Source organism: Paralichthys olivaceus, chromosome 18, assembly GCF_024713975.1.
Source record: "Paralichthys olivaceus isolate ysfri-2021 chromosome 18, ASM2471397v2, whole genome shotgun sequence".
Classification (NCBI taxonomy): Eukaryota; Metazoa; Chordata; class Actinopteri; order Pleuronectiformes; family Paralichthyidae; genus Paralichthys; species Paralichthys olivaceus.
The window spans coordinates 15,361,268-15,384,245 of NC_091110.1; the positions used below are offsets into that span (position 1 = coordinate 15,361,268).

Here is a 22,978-nt window from a genome sequence, read left to right on the forward strand (position 1 = left end):
TTCTTATTTGAACAGTTTTTACTTTAACCACAGGCTGATGAAACAACAATGCAGCACAAAGGTTGAGATTTCTGTCTCAAAAACATCACTTGATGTTACAAATGTTTTAACGCTTAAAGCATTTCTATGAAACACAGATACAAACATAAACAACACAATTTTTACTGCTACACTTAAATTAATAAATTAGACATTAAAACTTGTATCAGTGTCACAGGTAGATGATAAGGCTGGTGTGTGGTTCATGAATCAAGTGCTAAAAATCCTTCCAAGTCTCCAAAATTATTTAAAATGCAGGCGTGTGCTCTTAAACGCCTCCTGGCATCATTTACATGTGATTCAGATGGCATGCATATCACTGCCGACTGAACGCATTCAAAAATAACCAGGTTAGTGTGTGTGCGTGTTGAGTGAGAGCGAGGGAGAGACTTGCATACTAAAGGGAGGCAAGTCAGTGTCGCTATGACGAACTGTTGCTAAGCAGTGGTGGTTGCTAGGAGGAGGGGGGGGCAGGTTTGCCGTCAGTGATGGAATCTGAGGGCTTACCTCGGTGTTTGTGTGTGCACGTGTGTACCTGTGTGTGTGTGTTTCCTTGGATTTATTTGGTTTAAACACTGATCCTACAGTGTGGCAAAAAAAACAATTTCCTACGTTAATAAAACTGCAGCTATGTATGGAGATATTTCAATTTGAATTTAAAACAAGTAAAAAACAAATAAAATTCAATATATATCAGTTCAACCTTGAAGCAAAGCCTGATTTATGAGACAAGTTGCTGCAGTTAAGTTTAATGAGCCGAAGAGATTTGTGTGTCGTGATCTTTTTATACTGGGAAATATGACTCATTAAAAAAAAGTGACAGGAGGAGAAAAATACTGTCTAGCGTTGTCATATTTAACAATGGAAGAATGAGTCATTTACTTTGTCTTATGGTGCAGATTCATCAAAGAGAGCTGCAGAGGAACTCTCAGAGTGAAACCAACACACTCCCCGGCTTCCCCCAGGACGATTACTGTATTATACGCAGCAGGGGAAAGCCTCACATTTTGATGGCTTCCCTCTCCCTGTGTGTTCGGATATTTTCTCAGTTTCTTTAGAGCCTTCATGTAGTTTTGTTTTTTGTAATCTATCAACTGGTACCTCACTAAATCTGCTGTGCATCCCCTAGCTGGTGTCGCTCTTGTCAGATCTGGTCTGATCCAGTCGGGTGAAAGACATGGTGGGGGGGTTGGCGGGGCGAGACACAGGCAGCCATTTGTACTCGAGGTCCTGTGATGGAGGGTCCAAACGCCAGTCGAAGTGCGTTAACAGGTACATGCACGCTTCCTGCACAGGGCAGCACACAAGACAACAAACCTGATTCATGTTGCATTTTTACAGAACTTACTTATTGACGCTACAGATTTAAGAGCAGTGTGGGCTGTACATGATGATTTCCTCATTTTACTGCAGAGCTAAAAACGAAATGTTGAGACTTGAAGGCACTTGGCAGAGGAAGAGCATCCGCCAACGCTGAATAAGTCTCCAACTTGCAAAGCTACAGCCTCCATAACACTTGTACGTTGTTTTTTTTCCCAGATTTGGAAATGGCAAAGCAACGCAGCACCTTGTAGCAGCCAAGCTGAAACTGAACATTGGGTAAAAATTTGAATAATTAACATCACCTCTCAAGTTCAAACATAGACGTATATAAAGATGGACGACGCGTCCTCTCTTCCTCCCACTAGAAACAAAGCAAAAATATCCAGTGTACACTACCCAAACCATCTTGAGGAACAACTCATTTGACTTGTACTTCTTAGTTTGGTCCATATCCCATCCATTAACATGGAGGAGGCAGGACCTACACTGCAGTCACACATCAAGATGCTTTGGCTTCACTTTTGGGGAACTGTCATGTCGTCTATGTAAATGTACACTTTTGCACCAAAAAATCTGAAAGTAGAGGAGAGTGTACTGTCTTCAATTCTTATTTTGAAACACGTCACCGGTTTTCTTGTTTATTTTCATGTAAAAGTTGAACTATGTCGCCTCACGACAGAAAGAAACCTCATCCTCTACTCTATTTTCATTCTAAAGGTGCACTCAGATCTTCATGGCTGGTAATTCCACAGCCAGTATCTCTTATTGGCTGATACTCAGCCACTGATCCGACCAGACTCATCCACCGGTTGCCCCACCTCCCCCCACTTTATGAATGAAGATTCTCCTGATGGAGGGGGAGGAGCAGGATGGATAAGCGGGGAGGGAGGAAAGAAGCGAGGGAGGATGAAGGAAGGATGATGGGGGTGGGGGTGGGGGTAGGGAGGAAGGATAGTGGGGGGAGGGATGAATCGAGGAGGCGATGAGTCACATTTCTGACCTAGAGCCCAGCGGTCTACTTTTTACTCTGGACACGCCCTTCTGTGTGTGTGTGTGTGTGTGTGTGTGTGTGTGTGTGTGTGTGTGTGTGTGTGTGTGTGTGTGTGTGTGTGTGTTTGTGAGAGTGGTCGGCCTGCTGAGAACCAATCAGACACACTTCAAAGAACCAATCGGTCTGGTGTTTTAGCCGCAGCAGAGCAGGTTACAGTGAGGGATGAGGTTCAACATGAACATCATTAGTGTAAAATAAACCTGAACAGTGTGATGGATAGTGTGTATACTTCCTCGGCGTTGTGACGCAGCTGTGTGGGGTCAGTCAATGTGTATGCTGCCGTTTTAGCGATCGACTTTTACAGAGGAACTCCTGACATAAGAAGAAAAGCTGGGGTTCACTTCGGATTTCATTACCTCCACCAAGGAGGTTGTTTTCAGCTGTGTCTGTTTGTCCGTCAGCAGGATTGCTGTGTGCAAGAAATCTTGGAAGGTGTAGTAACAGTGTGGTGGATTTTCCAGCATTATTTTAGTCCGATTTGTTTCGACTTTATTGGTTGGAATAAAAAAAAAATAAAAACCTTTTATCAGATCTTTTAAGCTACAATTCATGAATCTGCAGCTACTGAAAATCATCCACTGGCTCACAGAGGTTGTTTTCAGGTTGTTAATAGCTCTGAACTCCCCAGTGTGTACACATACACACACCTGTTTCCAGAGAGAACACCCCTGCATGGGAAATAAATCTCCCTCCTTCCTGTTGCAACACCTGCAAAACACCTGTCTAGTTCCGGCGTCTTCTATAGGCTCTGGATGTATGTGTGTGTTTGTAAATGTGTCTCATGGGATATGCAACGGTGGCTATGGTGAATGTCACCGTGGGGAAGAGCAGGTGGTTTAAACAGGACAAACTGTACCTGGACTTTTCGTCTGATATCTCTTACAAACACACACGCACACACATGGCCAAGCATTTGATCATTCCCATGAGCAGTGCTCTATTTACTGAACAGTTGGGGGGGGGGGGGTTCAACTCTCCATCTCTGCTCTTTCTTTCTCTCTTATTTCATTTACTGAGCTATTTAAGCTTCAAACCACCGAACTACGACTCAAAATATCATAAACAAAGAACAACACATTCTGTTAATTATCCATAATTATTATTATTATATTATTATTTATCAGTCATATAAAAATTTGAGTTGAAGTTTACTTGAGTTGAATAATGCAGAAAAGATGTTTATGTGCATTTATGTTTCCATTTTGTGTACGTGTTAATTCAATTTCGATATAGTGACGTTTTCTGTAAGAAGGGTTTGAAAATGAAAATCTTGGCCATCAGCCATTTTTTCAGTTAACAGAATTATTTACTCCCCAATAACAGTATCTACATTGGCCCCAAAAATCCATGTTGGTGTGGCTCCAACAGTTACAGCACCGTTGTCACTTTATCAAAAATAATCCATTTTTCCCCAATGTTCAGTAGCTCAAAATAAAAAATGCAGAGCGAAGGCAGCTCAACTCGAAAGTCTCAACATCTCATTAATTAACTTCTTCTCAGGGTCTGTTTGGATGAAGGAATCCATTAAATGCATGAGAAAGTCATAAAGATAGTGACAAGGATTGTTGCGTGAGTCAAACCTTCGTATGTGTGTTTGTGTTTGTGCATGGCAGTGTTATGAGCAGAGTCACCTTAAGGAAGACGTCTGCAAGCTTGGGTCCAATGCAGTTCCTGGGCCCGCTGCCGAAGGAACACAGGAAATGCTCCTGACCTGCGTTCCTGCACATAAAAAAACACAGTGACACGGTATTTTTTTTAAATGAATATATGTGCAAATAGAAAAACATTTGTGTTTGATTTTTTTTTCAAATCAGAACGATCGAGCCAGCGTTGTTCTACAGGACTGGATTCCATTCATAGTCGCTGGCTCAGCAGAATAATGAGCCTTTCATGCTACTGTTCAGCGCATCTTAACGAAACTGTGAAAGGAGGCGTTGTTATCCACAGAATGACCATCAGAGGTGACATCATACGAAGGTCAGATGATGATGACATGATGGGTGGACGTCACTCAACATGGTCTCACAACCAATGAAAGGACATGAAGAGTGGACAGTGAATAGTGAACCTTGTTCATGACTTTACATTTATGTGAATAAATGCAGAAGTCTTTGTGGGCAAAATCAAGTTTCTTCCATCAATGTCAAAAAGTTCATTAGAAGGGGAATTCAGGTATTGTTCAACCTGGTTCTTTTCTAAGAGTCTGACAACATCGCCATTACATTCATTTACACACTCACAGTCATAGACGTACAGCCCGGGTTTAAAAAATAGTTGAATTCTGCTTAAGCGTGGTAAACATGGAACCAATTTCACTTCCGACCTCTCTGTACCAATTAAGTGACAATCTTCTCTTTTGCGGATCAAGAGGAAAATCACCTGGACTCTTGAGAGGATGACGTTTCTTTTCTTTTCAGAACGTTCAGGTCGGTTCCACACAGGCAGGTTTGTCAACAGCCTGCTGATACGAACCATCGCTCCCCTCTCACCACTAATGCATCCTGTCTTCCTGAAACCTGAGCTCTGATTAAAGGAAAACAGGAAGCATTAGCAGTGTGTATAGTCTGCGTCCAGTGTGTGTGTGCGTGTGAGTTACAGACACAGAGAGAGGGAGAATATTAGTGCTCTCTGCAGCATCTGTCTAATGGTTTAATGTACTATTAGTCTCATCCTGAAACAGTGAGACTTGTAGTGCATAATGCAATCTTGTAATACTGTGACAGAGAGAGAGAGAGAGAGACTTACGAAGCAGTCCAGCATCAGGTAAAATCCAATATTCTGAGCGGATAGGAAGTGAATCACACTGTTTAATCCACTGTGCAGTGTAATTGTTTTTTCTTCTATAAAGTGAAATGAAACTCTGAATACATTGATGTATTTAATGTAATTACACATCAGTTTTCACAGAGAGGGTCCAGAAAGATTCTCTGATTCCATACTGACATGTTTCAGGCTATAATTAATTATCTAAAATATAAATGTTTTAAGATGAGCATGAGGCCTCAACAGTCACAGAAGATGAAATGGAGCAAAGATGACAAATGTCTGGATTTAAGAAATGACCTGAATGCAATGAAGCAAGAAGTTGTTTCAAATCTATGTACTGTATAAATGATGGAGTTTTATTTGAGCGAGAGCCGACAAAATAACCGCTTGAATGCTTTTAAATGGATTGTTTGTTCAACTCAGATTTTCTTTAGGGATTCAAACAGGAAAGGTTTCTTCCTAGATAGTTCGGTCTCAACAGACACTAACGAATGTGGGGCAGCTGTGGCTCAGGAGGTACAATGGGTTGTCCTCTAACTAGAAGGTTAAAGGTTCGGTCCCAGGCTCCTCCGGTAGACGAACAGAAATAACTTGACAGATTGGGAAATTTAGCTGGTTGACACAAAAAACAAAACAATGACGGCTGAATTAAAGATGTGAAATAAAATGTCAAGTCACTCTGGGAATGTTATATTTATAAGAATGTTCCTAGTTTGTGTGTTTTTATTGGTGAGCAAATAATCTTACAATATTTCTTAATTTTACAGAATAAATCCTGCTCTTTGACAGTAAATCTATTATTAAAACTTTAATCTAAATTAATTTGTGAAGTTATCTTGAATTGACTTGGATTATTTCTAATCACTCATGCAATGGTAGATTTATTGAAAAAATAGGCTGAGTAAACACTCATTGATCTAAAACTAGCAACACAACCTGCTGCAGCAGCTCTAACTTTTATCTGTTTGTTGGATTTAATTATCCACAGCCAGGGCCTGTGTGGCGTTTGGCTGACAGGATGTTAACTTGCTATCTTTACTATTTGCTTCCAACTGGAAAAACACACACAAAAACTCATACACACACACACAATATACACAAGTATCGCACAGAAACACACATGCACGGTGTGTGCACAAACAGACGATGTGGTCAAACTGTAGATATTGTAGGTGGCCTTGTTATGTAACAGGACCGCAGTCGTTAAATTAAACAGCCAGGTGGCGAGGAAAGGAGCCAGGCAACTATCGAGGCTGACAGGAAAAACTGTCTCCAGGAAGACTGGCAGATGGAGGGGCAGAGGAAGAAGAAGGTAGGAGGAAAGAGAAACCGACTGGAAGATAAAGGGGAGGATGGAAGAGGAGATGCAGCAAACACACAAAGACACACAGAGAGAGACGATTTATTCAGCCTGATGGAAATTCACTAGTTTGAGCAGCAGTTATGAGACATACGTCTACATCTATACACAAGTTACATTTTAAGACCTTTTTAAAACCACTTGAGACCAAACTTGTGATGGTGATACACACCAAGAGTGAAAATATACTTGCCCAAAAAGATTAAGACCCATCCAGTCTCAATTTAAGACAATTTAATGTATTTTAGGCCATTTTATTTTTAGATGTGGAAGCGTCTGGCATCCATGTGTTGGCAGTTTAGTGATTATACTTTTTTTAAAGTGCGTAGATGGTTTTGTTATTACCAGCAGCAAAATGAATGTTTACTGAACTTGTGTGTCTATTTATACATTCCATTTGTTTCTAAAACAGCTGCAGTTTTCGATTCATGATTGAATTTGTACATTTCTAGCTGCAGATTTTTAGCTATAGTGAGTATTTACAGCAGCAAGACTGGTTCAAAGTAAAGGCTCATCTCTTATATTTCTCGACACAAATGGAGATCCAGTCTGTGGCTTAGAGGAGTAAGCTTCGGCTTTGGCTACACAAACAACACTAAAAGGTTGAATCAATTCATTGTCGGTCTTGAAAAGGATTTATTTATCCTTTAATGCTCAGAATGTCTTTTTATGAATGTATAGTACAACACAAACTTTCTTATTGATATTTCAGTTTATTTTTATGACTCATTTTCTAGATTCTTCTCTGACTCATTCTTTTACCCCATCCCATCCTGCAGAGCACGATGTGCACACACACATACACACACACATTGCAGGGGGAATCCCCATTGGTAAAAAGGGTGTGAGGTGGCCAGTTACCATGGAAGCAGCTACCTGTCTATTCATTCATAGATGTATTTTTTTTCCAGCTGAGTGCTCTGCTGCTTTTACACACACCAGTGAATTTAAAAAGACATCCATTACAAAATGTATGTATTATATTTTAGGAAATGTAGATCATCAAAAGAAAATGTCTTGAATTAATATGTTTTAATAAAATTAAAACTAAACTGAGGTGATGTGGGTGGTGAGGGTTTGAAAGTCAGGGAAAAGAGGGTAATCCCTCCATGGAAACAGTTTAAACTGATTTTATTTACTCATAATTTTATCTATCTCAACTGGTTTCAATTAGTAAATCAGCAAAGTGCCACTAAAAGGGGTTTTATAGTGGTAATTCTATTTAACGGGTAAGAAGGAAAACCCCAAATTAAAAAAAGGGAGTTTCCTGTTTTTGTTCTGAGAGCCACATGTGCTGAAGAAGAAAATCCAAGCAAACACGATGGGATCTTCTATGACTCATTTTTCTGTATCCATCCCTTTCCCCCACTCTGCACGCACGCACGCACACGCACACGCACACAGAATTGGTAAAGACTGTGTCAGGTGACCGGTTTCCATGGCAGCAGCTACCTATCTACATACATATAGTTTTTTCCCCCCTCTGCCTCTGTCGCCTGAATGAAAAAACATGAATGAGAGTAAACGGGTGAATGGAGGAAGTGAGGGAATAGGAAAACAGATGACTGACGGAGTGAAGGAGGCTGATCAGGTGTCATTTTACTGCGGCAGGTATCAGACAGACGGTGAAGGATGTTGTTGAACCAGAGACTGTCTGTCTTCATGTATCTCTTTGTGCATCTATAGTTTCATTCAGTCGATCTCTATGCCTGTGTGTGAGAGCGATCAGGTCAGATTTGAGCTCTCAGGCGTTGTTAATCTATCTGCATTGGTTGCCATGGTAACGATGTAGGCGTATGTATGTACAACGTGATTTCCCAACACAGAATCACAGAGCTTTCTGCAGTCTAGACCCCAGACAAAGTAGATTACTAGTCTGCTATTTACAGATTGAATAAATGTCAATATCAAACCTGTGCGCCTCTCTGTATCCTGACATTTTCAACATTTTCAAAGATGTTTCAAGGAAAGATGAACAGATCTTAGATTTTCCAGTGTGTTTTATGACTATGAATAATTCATGACCGCTTTAAATCATGAGTAGGAATGCTTCAGTGATGCTTTGTCCTTACCTGCCGCTCCACCTCTCTGGCAGGAAGTCATTTGGCTGGTGGAACATCTCCGGGTCACGGTGGACGCCGTGGCTGATGTAGAGTATGCCGTGACCCTTTGGAATGTGAAACCCTGCGAGGGTGGAGTCCTGTACACACCGAGAGAGAGAGAGAAGGTGACATCACAATATTAAACTTAAATAACACAATTTACTGTAACATTCACTGGCCTCCGTGATTGTGTGTAAAAATGCAGATTGTTGTCCAAAGATCCCAGAGCTGGATCTTCATTTATCAAACTGGAAAATCATAGAAATGCTGTTTCACGTCTGATACAATCAGAAGAGGGTTTTGAAGTAGCTCTGCACATCACCTGCACTTTCGGTAAACTGGATACTCAGCATTGTAAGAACACGCTTAAATAACCTTTGAACCTAAATAAATGGACATTTTTAACCCTTATGTTTTCTTTGAATGAAAAACTCCCCTTTCAACAAATTTTCCTTGGGCAAAAAGCCCACTTACCCAATTGTTGCCCTTTCAATTCACCTTTTTCAATACATCCATTAGTAGCTGCACTAATGGACTCCCAGGGAACATGATCACTGTTTCTCTTTGCTCCACCCTCGCTCTCATTTTTCTCTCTGCCTCTCTCTGCTGGAGTGGAAAATCTTACACAAATCTCCTTCTTTCTCTCAGTTCTCCCTGAGAGTCGTGCGTTCATCCTCTCTCCGACCTGCTCCGAACACAATCAGGTTGCTACAGCTGCTGCATATCTTAGTTCCACTTGATGGAGCTGATACTTTTTCCACCTGATTGTGAATACTAATAATCTTTCTCTTTCGTAAACACCTTCCTGCACATAAACATCTTATTAACTCTTATCATTCCCGATCCAGGACTTATCTCTTTCTTTCTACTGAGAAGTATGTTTTAGGTTTTTTAGGTTCAGGTCATTCTCTTTGACCTTGCACGTCATGAACCCGTGCACCATCGAAACGCCTTAGGGAATCAAAATGTACTGGTGTGTTTCCCAGAAATGGCAAATGATTTGGCTTCACAGCGTCACCAGCATGCATCACACCCCACCACCGCCAACCTCCGACCTCCGCCTCCCTCCCTCTCTACCTCCCTTCCTTCCTTCCTTCCGGCGGAGCGGAGCCAGTCAATCACGGAGACGGATCAATGCCTCTGATTGGGCTGTTGCATAAGCCTGGTGGATGAGGTCACAATGATAAAACCACTGGTTTGGGGGGGGAGGCGGAGATGCTCCGAACGGCCAGAGAGGAGGATTAATGGTTGACAGAGCTAAAGTCAAACCCGAAAACAGAATTACAGAAATTATTTGAATCACCGATTACACAGATTCACACAAAAAAATGCAGATTATACTAGATGAGAAAATGATCATAAATGAACAAATATAGCGGCACAGGTTAATGTTAGTTAGAAGTTAATGATTCACACACAGTGAAATGTGACAACAAAGGCATAAGAGAGAAACTAATCTCTTCAAGAATCCTGAATAGAAAAGTCCATAACACCAGGGACAACAGTGAAATGACACAAATCCCACTTCGTCTCACAGTCAAACAGGAAACGCTTCAATCTTTATTTTTGTGGCCCTGATGCAAAATCTTGTGCAAATGTAGAACAAACATTTGCCACCGTCACAAGCTGAAAGAAGCGCCATGTAAAATGACTCAAAATCTGCACATAAGATCATCAAACATGGTATTTGCAGAAGAACCAATATTATGAAAATGATCCTGTCCACCCCCTGTAGGTCTCAGACTGTACTACACTCACAAGAGGACCTTGCAGCAGAAAAAACTTTCATCTAAAGTAATCTGTCGCCACCTAGAGGACAGAAGAGAAACATGCAGAACAACTAAATAAAATCCTGGAGTCTAAATAAATCCACCAACGCTTCATGATGCTCTAACATTTACAGTGGTGGCAGTGGTCAGCAAAACAAGGTGTCCCTATTTTGAGTCACCATGACCAGATCTAGGAAAACCAATAGAAACTGTTCATGTCCTACCTGATCAGCAATTCTGCGTCCGCCGATGAAAGGAGGCCAGAGTCTCTGCACCTCCAACAGTACGCTGTGCAGGTAATCAGGGTCTTCTCTCGCTCGCTGACGTTTCTCCTCCTGAAATTCAAAAGAGAAAAGATTTGTATTTGTGAATTTAAAGTAAAACAAGAAGCTCTGGGCAATTATTAAGTTAGGGCACATACTTATTATCGAGGTCTCAATATACTGGCAGCATTTATAATTTTGCATATAGTGCTGTTATAATGCTAATTTCCATCACAGGTTTTTTATTTAGGGTTGATCTAAAACACAATGAGTTAATTCTTTTCAAATTCTTACAATCAAAAGAGCTAGAAAGCCTCGTTTGTGCAACTGTTTCAAAAATCTATGTTTTCAGCCGTATCCCGTCGTCACTTTGTGAACTTTGGCCTGTGTTCGTGTACCTGTTCGTTTCCACTGAGTGCCAATGTGAAGGAGGTGAGCAGAGACGCCAAAGCTTTAGGGATCAGAGCTGAGATGAAAAGCAGGAGATGCTGGGAGGCAGCGCTGGAGTCAGGCAGCGGCAAAGAGCCGAGAGAGCCGACAAAACTAGAGAGGGTCAGAGGGAGAGAGAATTTCTGGCATGAGAAAGGCATAGAGACGATGAAGAGACTTCACTGTTTTCAGATGTTAGTGTCACTGTATTGGTTTAGCAGCCAGGTGTCTGAAAACTGCAGAAAATCTGAAGATATGCAAATTTCTGCCTCCTTTGGATTCAAACAAGCTGAATGAGAAGGTAAAGGATGAGTCAGTAGCTACTTTTCTAGGAACTTAAGTTCAGCGAACTTTCAATGTTGTAAAAAAGTTAAAAATGTCTTTCTGCAGGTGGAGGAATCTAACCCCTGTGTGTCATTCTCCAGCTTGTTTTTGATGATGTTCATCAGTTTGTCTCTGGCGTCCAGAGCAGTGGAGAAACCCGATGACCAGAGAGGAACCTTCACGTTCACAGGGGCAGAGATCAGACCTGTGGGGGCAGAGGAAACAAACAACAATGGTCAAAAATTAACAGAGACAAACACTCAATGAAGTGAAATGAAAGGGGAACTGGTAAATTGTGCAATATTGTATTGCATAACTAGAACGCTGACTTACTAAACGAGATGCAAGAGAAAGAAAGCGTCTCACAATACCAACTCAGTCTGTCTGTCTCTGTCTCTTACCGTGCCAGTGCAGGGTGCAGAGCTGCATGATTTCTTGGAACAGTTCAGGCTGCTCCTCCGCTCTTACGTTCAGAAAAAGGCCCAAAACCAACTCCGTCCCCAGACGCTTGAAGACAGAGTACACACACTCTGGCTGCCCACTACACACACATACATACATACATGCATCAGATGCATTGATTAGTTTCATACATTACTTTTACTGTCCAAAAATATTGAGTCTTTCATATAAATGAGATGCATTTTAACAGGAATTAAACATTAAATGTGAATACTTTGAGTGTTGGAGGTTTGTTTTCAGTGTTACCTGAGAGAGAGGTCCTTCAGACAGCGGACACATACACTGTAGAGAGAAAGAGACAAGAAAAACACACCATTTTCTTATTTTTAAGTAAATACAAGGGAGAATTTTCTAAAATGTGTCCTGGCAGCTGATTTACACCCACAAGTTAGTCCAGCATTAATTCCCCATATTACACACCGAACGCTGTAGATAATTTGATTTTATGCCGAAACACTGTTTCCCTACCTGCTGATATATTCACTTGACGATTTCAAACAGCTTCCTGTAAACAGGCTGGTGAGGGACAGACGGAGAAGACAAGCCTCTTCACCTGAAACACACAGATACAAGTTTCTCTTATTTATGTTTGCAGAGCAGAATTGAAACACATTTATACATATTATGTATATTATATTATACGTTATGATTGTACTACACAACTCTAAAGTATATATACTGCACTGAGAGGCAAACATATACTCATTAGAAGCAGCAGATTTCTTGGCCAGAACAGACACTGGTTACTTCTGGTCAAAGAGTTGTTGAAGCCTTGATGCTGTAGCATCATCATAGGGAGACATTAGATGCTCTTGTTTGTGGTATTTGTGGAGTTGTGTGTGTGTGTGTGTGTGTGTATTTTTACCATTAGTGGTAACAATGGTGTCACCGTACATGTTGGTCATCAAGTCAGTGGGATCCTTCAGGAACACGTTGGATTTCTCTAAAATAAACCAAAAAACCACATTTACATACACACAAACACACACACATGTACATGTCTCTATCTGCGAGTGTGTGTGTGTGTGTGTGTGTGTGTACCTAACACAAAGCAGGAGAGAGAGAGATATTGAGGATGTTTCGTTGGATGAGCGACAGTTATCCAGATCCAGCGTGACAGAATAACAACATTAACAAATGCACACGTTGGAAAAGTACGTTCTTATAAACCACAAATATAAATACTGTTATGTGTGGACTTCAGTGAGTGTTTACACCAATACTTATTGTTAGCTTCCATGTCATGTGAACCACTGACTCCAAATCATATCCGATATCATCAACCAAGACAAATAAGAGACACTTCTTTTGGATAGATTTTATTTTATGATTAATATTTTTAAAAAACACAAAGGTTTCCACTTCACGTGACTCACCGACTCCAAACCAAAGCTGAACAACACCAAGACAAACAGGTCACAACTCTTTTTTATTGAATTTAAGTGTTTCTGGACATTTCCAGTTCACATATATTGTCCGAAGTAATAAAACACATAGAATTTGATGACATCCTGGTTTAAATGAGGATCTTTTTAACTTCAGACTCTATCGTAACCAGGAAAAGTTAATGATGCATTAAGAAGTTATATCGTCTGGTGTTCAGTTTTTACAGGATTATATTTACAGGATTATATTTCATGTGTGAAATCATGTAACTTCTTGTCTTAGGCTCTTTCTTACTCCGAGCTGGTTTTCTATAAATCTTCAGTGGACTCTTAATGTGTTTTTCTGTCATTATTAGTACAAATGTTTTATTAAGCTTATATCTGTCACATCATGGTTGTTAACGGTGTCTCTGGAATCAGCAGGAAGACAATGAAGCTACAGTAAAACCTTAATAAAACCTCATAGTTCCCCTCTTTCTAATCACGAGTCTCTCCCATGACACATCCCTGAGTGAGGATTACTACATGAAGCTAATCGAGCTTTTGTTCTTCAGCCTCAGGACAGAATGAGACAAGGAAACCGTAACCAGGCTAATGAGACACAAGCTAGCTTAACTGTGGACACCTGTCTCACACACACACACCTGCACAGGTGTGCAGAGGACTCACCACACAGCAGCTCTCTCATCCCCTCCACGGAGCAGATGAAGACGGTGGGTCTGTTGAGCAGCCGGCCCTGGAACACTCTGCCCCGGTGCTTGTCGACCTTCTGCCGGTAGAAGCTCACCGGGTCCCGGTAGAACTCCAGCGACTTGTCGCCCAGCAACGACACACCTGCATTTCCTGGTAGTTTGGACATTCGGGCGCCGATTACGCAAAATTCGGCCACTTTGACTCACAGGTCGAGAGCAACCGGGACTGAAAACTTCAGTCAAACCGAGTCCAGGTCCAGACTCAGACTAAACCCTCATCTGGTCCAACTGTTGGTGCGTTTAATCCGAGAGGCAGCGAGAGGCAGCCGGGGGAACCGTCCTCTGATCACCGCTTTCATTGATGTCACTGTGTTCTCCGAGGTTACCTGAAGGTCTCACTGGACATAGATGCGTTCAGAGCTGTCGGGAATTTAGCGTTACCTATCAACCATGTGCTCAACCAACTTTTTCTTTTTTAATAAAAAAATGTTTTTAAATGTTTTATTCAAAATAACGAAACTTTCAAACAAATAAAATAAATAATTAAAGTCACCATAACAAACAAAATCACAAACCACAACAAATATTAATGAATGAATGAATGAATCAGAATTCATTAGAAACAATTGGTTGACAAACTTTTTGTATTATTGAATTGATGTATTTAAATATATGTATTTGTTTTCATTAATCATTAAATTACGTTTTTTAAGATTATCTACCTATCAGTCCTTCTAACTTGGTCACTAACCCCAAAGCTGCACAAAGGGTGGTTTTAAACATTTTAAATAAATCTTTTATTTTGTGGTACGATAACATGAAACATGGCTTCTTGTTACTGTTGTTGAATCATTCCTTTAAGGTCTCAAGTGTCATAATGTCCCACACATCTCTCAGGTGGTTTTTCCATATTATCCAAACTTTCACACAGCAAAAAAATCTTTCTTTTAATTTAATGCCGACAGGAAATGTAAACACGTTTTTGGGCCCAACCTCACACTACACCATGCAGCCACAGGATGGCAGCACCGATCCCCCCCCCCCCCCTCTCTCTCTCTCTCTTTCTCTCTCTCTTTCTCTCTCTCTCCCTCTGTCTCTCTCTCTCTGTCTCTCTCTCTCTCTCTCTCTCTCTCTGTCTCTGTAGCCCGGTGTCACTCATCAGCAGCTCGTGCAGATCGGATCTGATTTCTTTTCTTCTTTTTTTTGTTAAATTTCTATTCATGCCTTCACTTCATCAGGATCATGAGAGACACTGAGACTCAGCGGAGGAAGGAGGCGAGGAGCCCGGTACAGGTGAGCAGGTTGGATCTCCTTCTTTCAGTAAAAGTTTGACAGAGGGAAGGAAACAGGTAGAGGAAATACTCGATTAAGAATATTTTAATTTTGAGGATGTTTTTGACAGTTAAAATAACTGTAACTGTAAAACGTGATTGGATTAATTGTTCATCACTCATTTCTTGTCATCGAGAGATCAGTAGGTTATTTATCAGGCTGCTCTCATCTATTTTTATTATTATTATGGGTCTAATAATTAATAATTTCTTACACATTTTCATTTTAATCAACCACTTTTAATCCATAAAAAGATGAAATTCCAACAACCGTTGATAGTCAGTATATGGCAAAAGTACTAAAATACTCATTATGTGGTATTATTAGTATGTTTTAATGAATGAATTATTTGTTATTTTCTTTAAATGAATAAAAATATCCTTCAGGGGTTGAGACCATCACACAGAGACAAGAACAAGAAGCGTAAAATGTGTTGCAGACACAACTGTTTGCTTTGGAAAAGAAAACATAATATTTGTGCACAAAATAAGACGTTAATGAGCCTCAAGCCGCAGTAGTATAGTGCACATTAAGAGATACTTAGACGTAGAGTAAGTGCTTAAGCTTTAGTTGAACTTCCTTTGGTTCACCAGGGTTTTTATTGCTTGTTTTATGACATGACTTACTGTATGTCACTGGAGTCAGAGATGTGTGTATCTGAGAGCGTGGATAAGTGAACAAACAGTAGGTGAAAAATTGCAGTTATAAGGAGAGTTCCTCATTATCTTTCTGCGTATTCCTTGTTCGTTGGGCCTTTAAGCAAGGCTACTGTTGGACCCACAGTATATAAGTTGCTCTTTGTGCAAGCGTTGCTGGAGTTTCTACCTCATCAGACATTTTCCTTGTTCCACGTATGTTGGAAGTAGATTGATGTCATGCCAAATTCCCCTTCCTTGCCTCCACAGCATTCCTAGGTCTTTGTTTTGGCCTGCTGAGACATCCACGAAGAGATTAGCAGGAGCTTGTTTCACTATCTCCTCAAAACTTTTCTTGGCTGTCAGGACACATGCAAAGGTCAATTACCCCGAAAACAGATGCTGCAGTTTCTCCCTTTCTGTTACTTGATTACAGTCGTTTCTAATCTGTTATTAGAAATATGAACCTCATAGTTCATCAGCACACACATGATCTGTTGTTAATGTAAATGCTCTGCAGGAGGGTAGTGGCAGCTGCTGCTGCTGCTGCTGTATTTGGCTGCGTGTCTGTTGGTTAAGCTTTCAATTGACTGTAAACATTGTACAGTCGAGTAAGATGTTCTGCTCTGACACACTTTGCTGTTTACACCATGTGAGGGTGTGGGTGCAATAGTTTTTCTTACCTCTTCAAACACTAACCTTTTCAGAGCCAGTAGACCTCGTGGGGACCAGAGTCCCGTCCTAATGAGCCAAAATGTCATAACAGGGGTCCTGGTTGTGTTTAAGGGTAAGATGTGAACTGTGGTTAAGTTTAGGGTTAGGCATGAATTGGTCATGGTTAATGTTTTGGTTGGGCCGTCCACAATGAATGAATGGAAATCGATGCAAAATCAGTACCTGTGTGTGTGTGATTTTATGAATTGCTCTGCTGGCACTCGATCGGCTGATTGGTTTATTGCTAGAGGAGTGTTTACATGTTTGTGCAGACGGACTCCAGTGTCTCTCGGTGAACCCCACCACAATCACAAGACACAGTCAGTGCCAATAACAATGTTCAGGGAGATGCACATGGACAAAAAGCAAAAAACGAGGGCAACAAAGCTGAGCAAAGAAAAACAAATATGCACATATTATCTGAGAAAGAATCTGCTGCGCTTCAGGCCGTCTGCAAACGGAGGTCAGGTGTTCTCAGTTCATTCGACCACTTCTCAGCCACTGAACCCGACGATGATGGATGCTGAACCACACCATTCACTTCTGCAATTTATTGATAAGGTGCAAACGATCAGCATTTACACACACAGTTGATTTATTATCACACAGTGTTTATGTTGAACTGTTAATCATTTCCACATCCTATTCAGTTCAGTAGTTGAGACGTGGCCCATTATTGTTAACACGTAATGACTGAGCAGGTTAAAGAAAAGATGCAGAACAACAGAAACAACAGACACAAAATAATTAAGTAGTATGTTTTATTCAAACTGTTTCTAAAGCGTAAACAATGCACTGCATGATGGGCTGAATTAAATATTAAATGTAAAATATGTATGTATTTGTATACATATATAGTATATAGTGTAAAGATAAATTATGACATTATTATCTGGTTTATGGCTTGAATATATATATATATGATTCTCATTCACTGATCTCACCTGAAATATTCCCAATTTTAATTTCATTGAACAATCAAACATGATCAAAATGAAATCGTTGCTCATCAAGACAACCGTGATAACCCACAGCCGCTCCTGTTCTGATCGCGTGCCAGCCGTCTTTTACAGATATTAAGAGGGGATGACTAAGATCTCACATGGGATGCAACATTTTGAAGCAAATCTGAGACTACACTGCCATCAAAGCAACTCCCTTGGTTATTGTTTAAATCCTCTCTGGTAATAAATCAGCTTTATTTCTTTCCCTTGTCGTGGCTTCTGTTCTCAGAAAGTCTTTTCCATACTGACGTTGGCTTGCCAACTTCTTTTGGCATGTCCACATGTGCGAAACATATTACACGGAGTCCGTACCATGCAATTCTTTAAACACACAGCATTAGTCCAAATTAGCATTGAAAATAAGAACCAACTGATCTTTAATGACTCAGCATCTGTGAGCTTGTTTCCCAGGAATAAATAGTTCCAGAATGTGTAACCTCTGGCAGCATCTGGGACGAATATAAAATGAATAAAAGCCATTTGTGAGTGGTTTTACTATCATTACAAATTTAATAGAATAAAAGGTTAAATCCAGTTAATAAATTAAATCTGATTTTGATTATACTGTGAGAAAAAAGCACCCGGCTTGGCCAGAAATTGGAACCCTGTGGATCAGGCAGCGGCCAGTAGCATGAGCAGACTGAGCGCGCTGGCCGGTTCCCAGGTATGAGCATCTGTAAGTGAATCAGGCAGGTGAAACAAACTGGTGTTGAGAGACAACGAGTGTACTTGATTGATCTGCCCCTGGCAAATTAAGGTGAAGCTATGTATTTTTATTTTATTAAGGGATTAAGGGATCTGCCAGGGTCTCTGCCTTCACCAGAAAAGGTTATCTCCTCTCCCCTGCTATCGCCCGCTGTGCCGTCCTTATTAGCCACTCCCTGTAGACATTTAGGAGAGAGCCGCCGCCTTCAAGGTTAATTTAAGGCCGCCTGAACCAAAGCCAACTCATTAGCCTGATTCCCAGAGCTAGCCAGGTCTTATTCATTATCAGTGTCACCTCACCCAAAGCAGCATGTTTGTCTATACTCTTGCCTCATCGGTTATCAAAAGAGATTAATAGGGCAGAATTAAATGAAACACAATGTTGTCAACAATGATAAGCTCTTTGTTTTGCTCCTGCGCTGCATGCATACCTTCTCTTTTTTTATCAATCATGTCGTTTGCAGCTGTTTATTTTCGTCCACTCTCCTTTTTGCCACAGGCCAGGTTTCCCTTTGGGGCTCAGCAATATATAAATGCCGAAATGTATCTAAGCAGCGAACCTGGCAGAAAATCTCAAATACCAATAAAACAAAACAAGGCTCAGTTCGCTCAAGTTCTTCTTCAGCTTCTAAAATAGTTGTGAAACTTTAACTGTGGTGGGTTATCCAACCACAGAGATGTAGCTGTTGGTATGTTTATCTCTTAATGCAGCTATAGAATTAGATTTCAGGCTCAAGTTGGACGTTCCTGAATCATTGTTGAAGATTTATTTCTGGACTATCAGTTACGAAGCAGGACAGGGTAGTCAAGTGCTTTCTTTTTAGTGGAACAAGGAAGAATTTGACGAGTTGAATGGGATTACATTTTTGTGCACGCCCCTTCTCTTCCCTGGTCTGGAGCAAAACTTGTAGATAACAAATTTCCAATTAAGTTATAACATTATTTGATACATTACATATTTTGTTAACTTGTGTGTGATATATCAAAGGTTTAATTGTCATCAAAGTCAAAAAACATTTTAACAGTTATGTAGATACTTCATGTTTTTTTCGGCATACAATTTATTTCTTGGCATTTAATTGTTCCCTTTAAATGTATTTCAGTCAGGATTTCCAAGCGGTGTGGTTGCAAAACACATTAATGTAGACAGTGGTGCTATCAGGAAGTGGACAAGTGATCAGCATTAACTAAACCCACAGGGAGGCACATGCTATGTGGATGCTTTATTTCCATAGCCTACTTGTCTCATGCATTTGTCCACACATAACTTTATGTGTTGCTCAGTTTACTCTGCTGTTACTTCCGAGTTGGCACCGTGACAAGGTCGGCACGCTCAATTACCTGCTCACAAACCATTACCCTCACCCACACAGCTTTATCCAGCAGACACACTCCGCACTGCCTGGGTTGCATCTTGCTCCCTGTCATGAGAGCAGCAGGCCAGAGTGATTTACTTCACCTCTGTGAGTGCAGAGAAAAATCAGATAGAATCCAAGAGAAAACAAGGGGCTGTAGAATATTCGTGACACGTTCGAGTTAAGATGTTTGAGGTTTTGATCAAAATGTACATTTGTGGCTTTTTAAGAATATTCCTTATCGTGTGTTTCGATCTCTTTAAGTTGTTAACCTGGAAAATACTGATTGTACATGAAGTACAGTAGCTGTGTCTCAATTCAGGGGCCGCATCCTTTGGCGGCTGCATTTCAAGACAGATTGCGTCACAGTGACGCGACTAGCTGCTTGTGCCAGAGCAACAAAGGCTTCAATTAGTGGATCCTCTCATGCCAACATGTCCCAGGATTCATTGCCCTTTGGTTACAAACTGATTTTCAAAGAGATAATATCGATGTTAATATTCTCAGTCATACAAGTGTCATCATTTAAACTTTGTTCAATCTAAAGCCGGAGTTTAGGGTATTTCTGAGGATATTTGTAAAATAATTAACCGTAGTAATTTTGAACTTGGCAGAAATGAACCTGTTTTTCAGCCACACTGCATGTTCCAGGAATGCTCCTTTTAATTTCAGCTGGCAAATATGGTCTTTAAATGGGGGGGGTGTCTCCAGATGCAGCTGGTTATTCAGCATCCAACCAGTAGCATATAAAAATCCACCAGATTAACTGTCCTGTTTAAACATCACGCAGCTCAAAAAGACACGAACCCAACAAATGGAGCAGAAGCCTCAATGTTTCTTAAGTACACTCTGGTTTGAGATAATGAGTTATTTCTCATCAGAATTTGTCCATCACGATGTGTCACTACAGCAAAACTGTTCCAGGCCGCTGTGTCCCCAGAAGGTTCTGAGACAGTGAAACACTGTGGAAAACCAGACAAGAACAGGAAGCGAAGCAGAGACAGGTAATTTAAAAGTATAACAGGAAACAACTGACCTGAAATCCAAAAACAGATTGATTCAGAACCAGTTATTATATTCAGGACAGCTGCATGGATCCAGATAACCACCCTCTTGTGCACCTATAATGACATGATTATGTTGCAGAAATCAACCAGTTAGAGGCTGTTTAAAGACACATCAGCCTTCTGTGGCTCACAGTGCAATCATTTGGTAGCTTTCAGTGTTGTTTGCAGGTCTTATGTTATGAGTAAACAACCACCTCCACCAACATTTCGTGAAAGTGTAAAGATGCATTCCAAAAACACTGACTGACCTAAAAGAGAGCAAAAGAAAAGCAAGATCCAGGGTTTCTCTTTAGTGCCAGGGCGCTGAGGAGGAGATTCATTGTTGAAGAGTCAGAGAAACCAATTTATACACTCACAACAACCGGAAAGTAGAACAGAATGCAATTCAGCTCCACAGAGCTTTTTATTTTCCTGACTGTCTGGCTCTTATTGTGTTGTTCCTATCACTCTCTCCGTCTGCACTCTCCGCAGGCATGCAATATACAGTAGGATGAGAAGGGAACACCAAATGAAGTAGAAGTGCATTGTGGGGCTGATGTTTGAACTGTTCTATGGCTATATTGGTCTTTTATTACCTTCTTTGTGAGCACGATGACGCAAAAACTACAGACAGGATTACCAGGAAACTGGGAAGGAACATTTTGGTGTGGATTCAGATCAGGGGACGGATCCAGGATTTCCCGTGATTTCTCACGGAGTAGTTTATGGATCTTGATGAAAAAGACATTTTAATCCCACCTTCTAATGTGTACTATCACAGATTAGTAGCTACTTCACAGACACTACACACACTTTTCAGTATGTACCTGCATGTGTTGGTTTTTTTGAGAGTCAAAATCTTCCCTGCTTAAGCTTTTAAAATTAGGACGATGGACTGCAAAACATGATACTCCTCTGTCTCCTTGGCAACAGTATCAGGGATGACTCCTCCACATACAGACAAACACACACACTCACGGTTCAGCCCTCTTACAGTCTGAGGTGTGAGAATATGTGAGATGTAGGCCTATTTACCTCCCACCTGACGAGTAAAGTGAGGGAGTGGAAAGTTCTTTTGCTGCATTTGACACAATAATGTTTAATTGAATGAATAAAGGCTACCTCTGAATTGAATTAATCTTCTCCTCTATCTTTCCATCCATTCAACCATCCATCCATCCATCTCTCTATATATCTATTGTGTGTTAACTTGAATTTGAGCTGATCTCTGTTGCCAGTCTTTGTTAATCCTGACTTGATCTTTTGAAAACTCGGCTGGAGCTGACTTGATCGAGTCTGGGGAGAGAAAACTAAACAAGTCTAAACTGAACCCAATGTTTTTTTCCCTGATAACAGGCATGTGCGGTATTAAAGAAAAAGCAGATAGCTAAACCAACGTGACCGAATCCAACCTGAGCCCAAATATACTTTGAAAATTATTGTCTGAACCCGGCCCGACGTGCCAGGACCCCAATTTATGATCATGGTTTTATCAAATGGTAATCTGTTAATCCGTGCAGATTAATGATATGTCAACATTCGACAAAAGACAAAGAAGCAACCTGTCATCTCCCTCCCCTCTGTTCTGTAGAGTTTTCAATCAGCTCCGTGTCTCTCAGATGTGAAATGGACACGGTGAGCTGTGAAAACTCGCCTCCCTGGACACACATCACAGGAGAAAACCACAGAAACCTGTCAGAAATATGGCTCCTGTCCCTTCTCGCCCTCTCTCTCTATGTCTCTCTTTCTTGGAAATACACATTGCTATATCTTCTCATTCCTGACAGAACAGTGTAACCGAGTGAACAATGAGTAGGAGGGTAGGTTGTGTCGTTGTCCAGTGATGATGATGGTGTGTGTGTGTGTGCGTCCGTAAGAGAGAGAGAGAGATGATAATTACATATTTAAGATGCAGTAATCAGTCATTTTTCATTGTGTTATTTAAAACTGGTGTTGTAATGACAAATCAAAGCTGAATCCAATTTGTGCCACATTGTTCAGCTGATTGAGATTCACCTAAGCAGCTTAATGACTTTAAAATATATTTGCCAATGCGCGTATCAGGGTTATTGTTTATGAATCACTGAATCTGCTCTTTAGACACGAACCCGATCATTGTTTAGCTGTTTGGTTCACTGATCTTTTTTTTTCCTTCCAAGATAATCATGCGTTTTCAATGTTTAGGCTTTGTCTCTATTTTCTTGGTTGATCTGGTCAATGGG

At 40.7% G+C, this 22,978-nt stretch overlaps 2 protein-coding genes across 3 annotated transcripts in view; one reads left to right on the plus strand and one right to left on the minus strand.

The window, feature by feature from the left end:
* On the minus strand, window positions 1-14,784 carry LOC109625993 (putative cytochrome P450 120). 2 transcript variants are annotated; one of them, XR_011239122.1, is made up of 11 exons: window positions 13,943-14,784; window positions 12,754-12,831; window positions 12,357-12,441; window positions 12,135-12,170; window positions 11,828-11,967; window positions 11,508-11,631; window positions 11,072-11,216; window positions 10,635-10,745; window positions 8,612-8,739; window positions 4,045-4,936; window positions 1-1,326 (listed from the first exon to the last, which is right to left on the minus strand). XR_011239122.1 is itself a non-coding variant. In XM_020081635.2 (11 exons), the coding sequence occupies exons 1-11, from the start codon at window positions 14,130-14,132 to the stop codon at window positions 1,165-1,167; spliced, it is 1,287 nt and encodes a 428-aa protein (XP_019937194.2). In that variant the 5' UTR covers window positions 14,133-14,784; the 3' UTR covers window positions 1-1,164. The 2 variants fall into 2 exon arrangements, 1 of the variants encoding a protein (XP_019937194.2); XM_020081635.2 differs by having other exon boundaries at window positions 4,045-4,132.
* A 335-nt stretch (window positions 14,785-15,119) lies between these two features.
* Window positions 15,120-22,978, plus strand: part of LOC109626130 (5-hydroxytryptamine receptor 4) — a 29,179-nt gene continuing 21,320 nt past the window's right edge. Inside the window, exon 1 of the mRNA XM_069514127.1 lies at window positions 15,120-15,258. The gene's annotated coding sequence lies outside the window, so the exon portion shown is untranslated. The remainder of the gene's footprint in view (window positions 15,259-22,978) is intronic.

Excerpts from the sequence above, each read along its gene's own strand:
- LOC109625993 (XM_020081635.2), bottom strand. The coding sequence starts at position 14,132 with ATGTCCAAACTACCAGGAAATGCAGGTGTGTCGTTGCTGGGCGACAAG. Across the intron at positions 12,832-13,942 it reads GATGAGAGAGCTGCTGTGTG|AGAAATCCAACGTGTTCCTG; the intron begins GTGAGTCCTCTG and ends GGTTTATTTTAG. Across the intron at positions 12,171-12,356 it reads TCAAGTGAATATATCAGCAG|TGTATGTGTCCGCTGTCTGA; the intron begins GTAGGGAAACAG and ends TTCTCTCTACAG.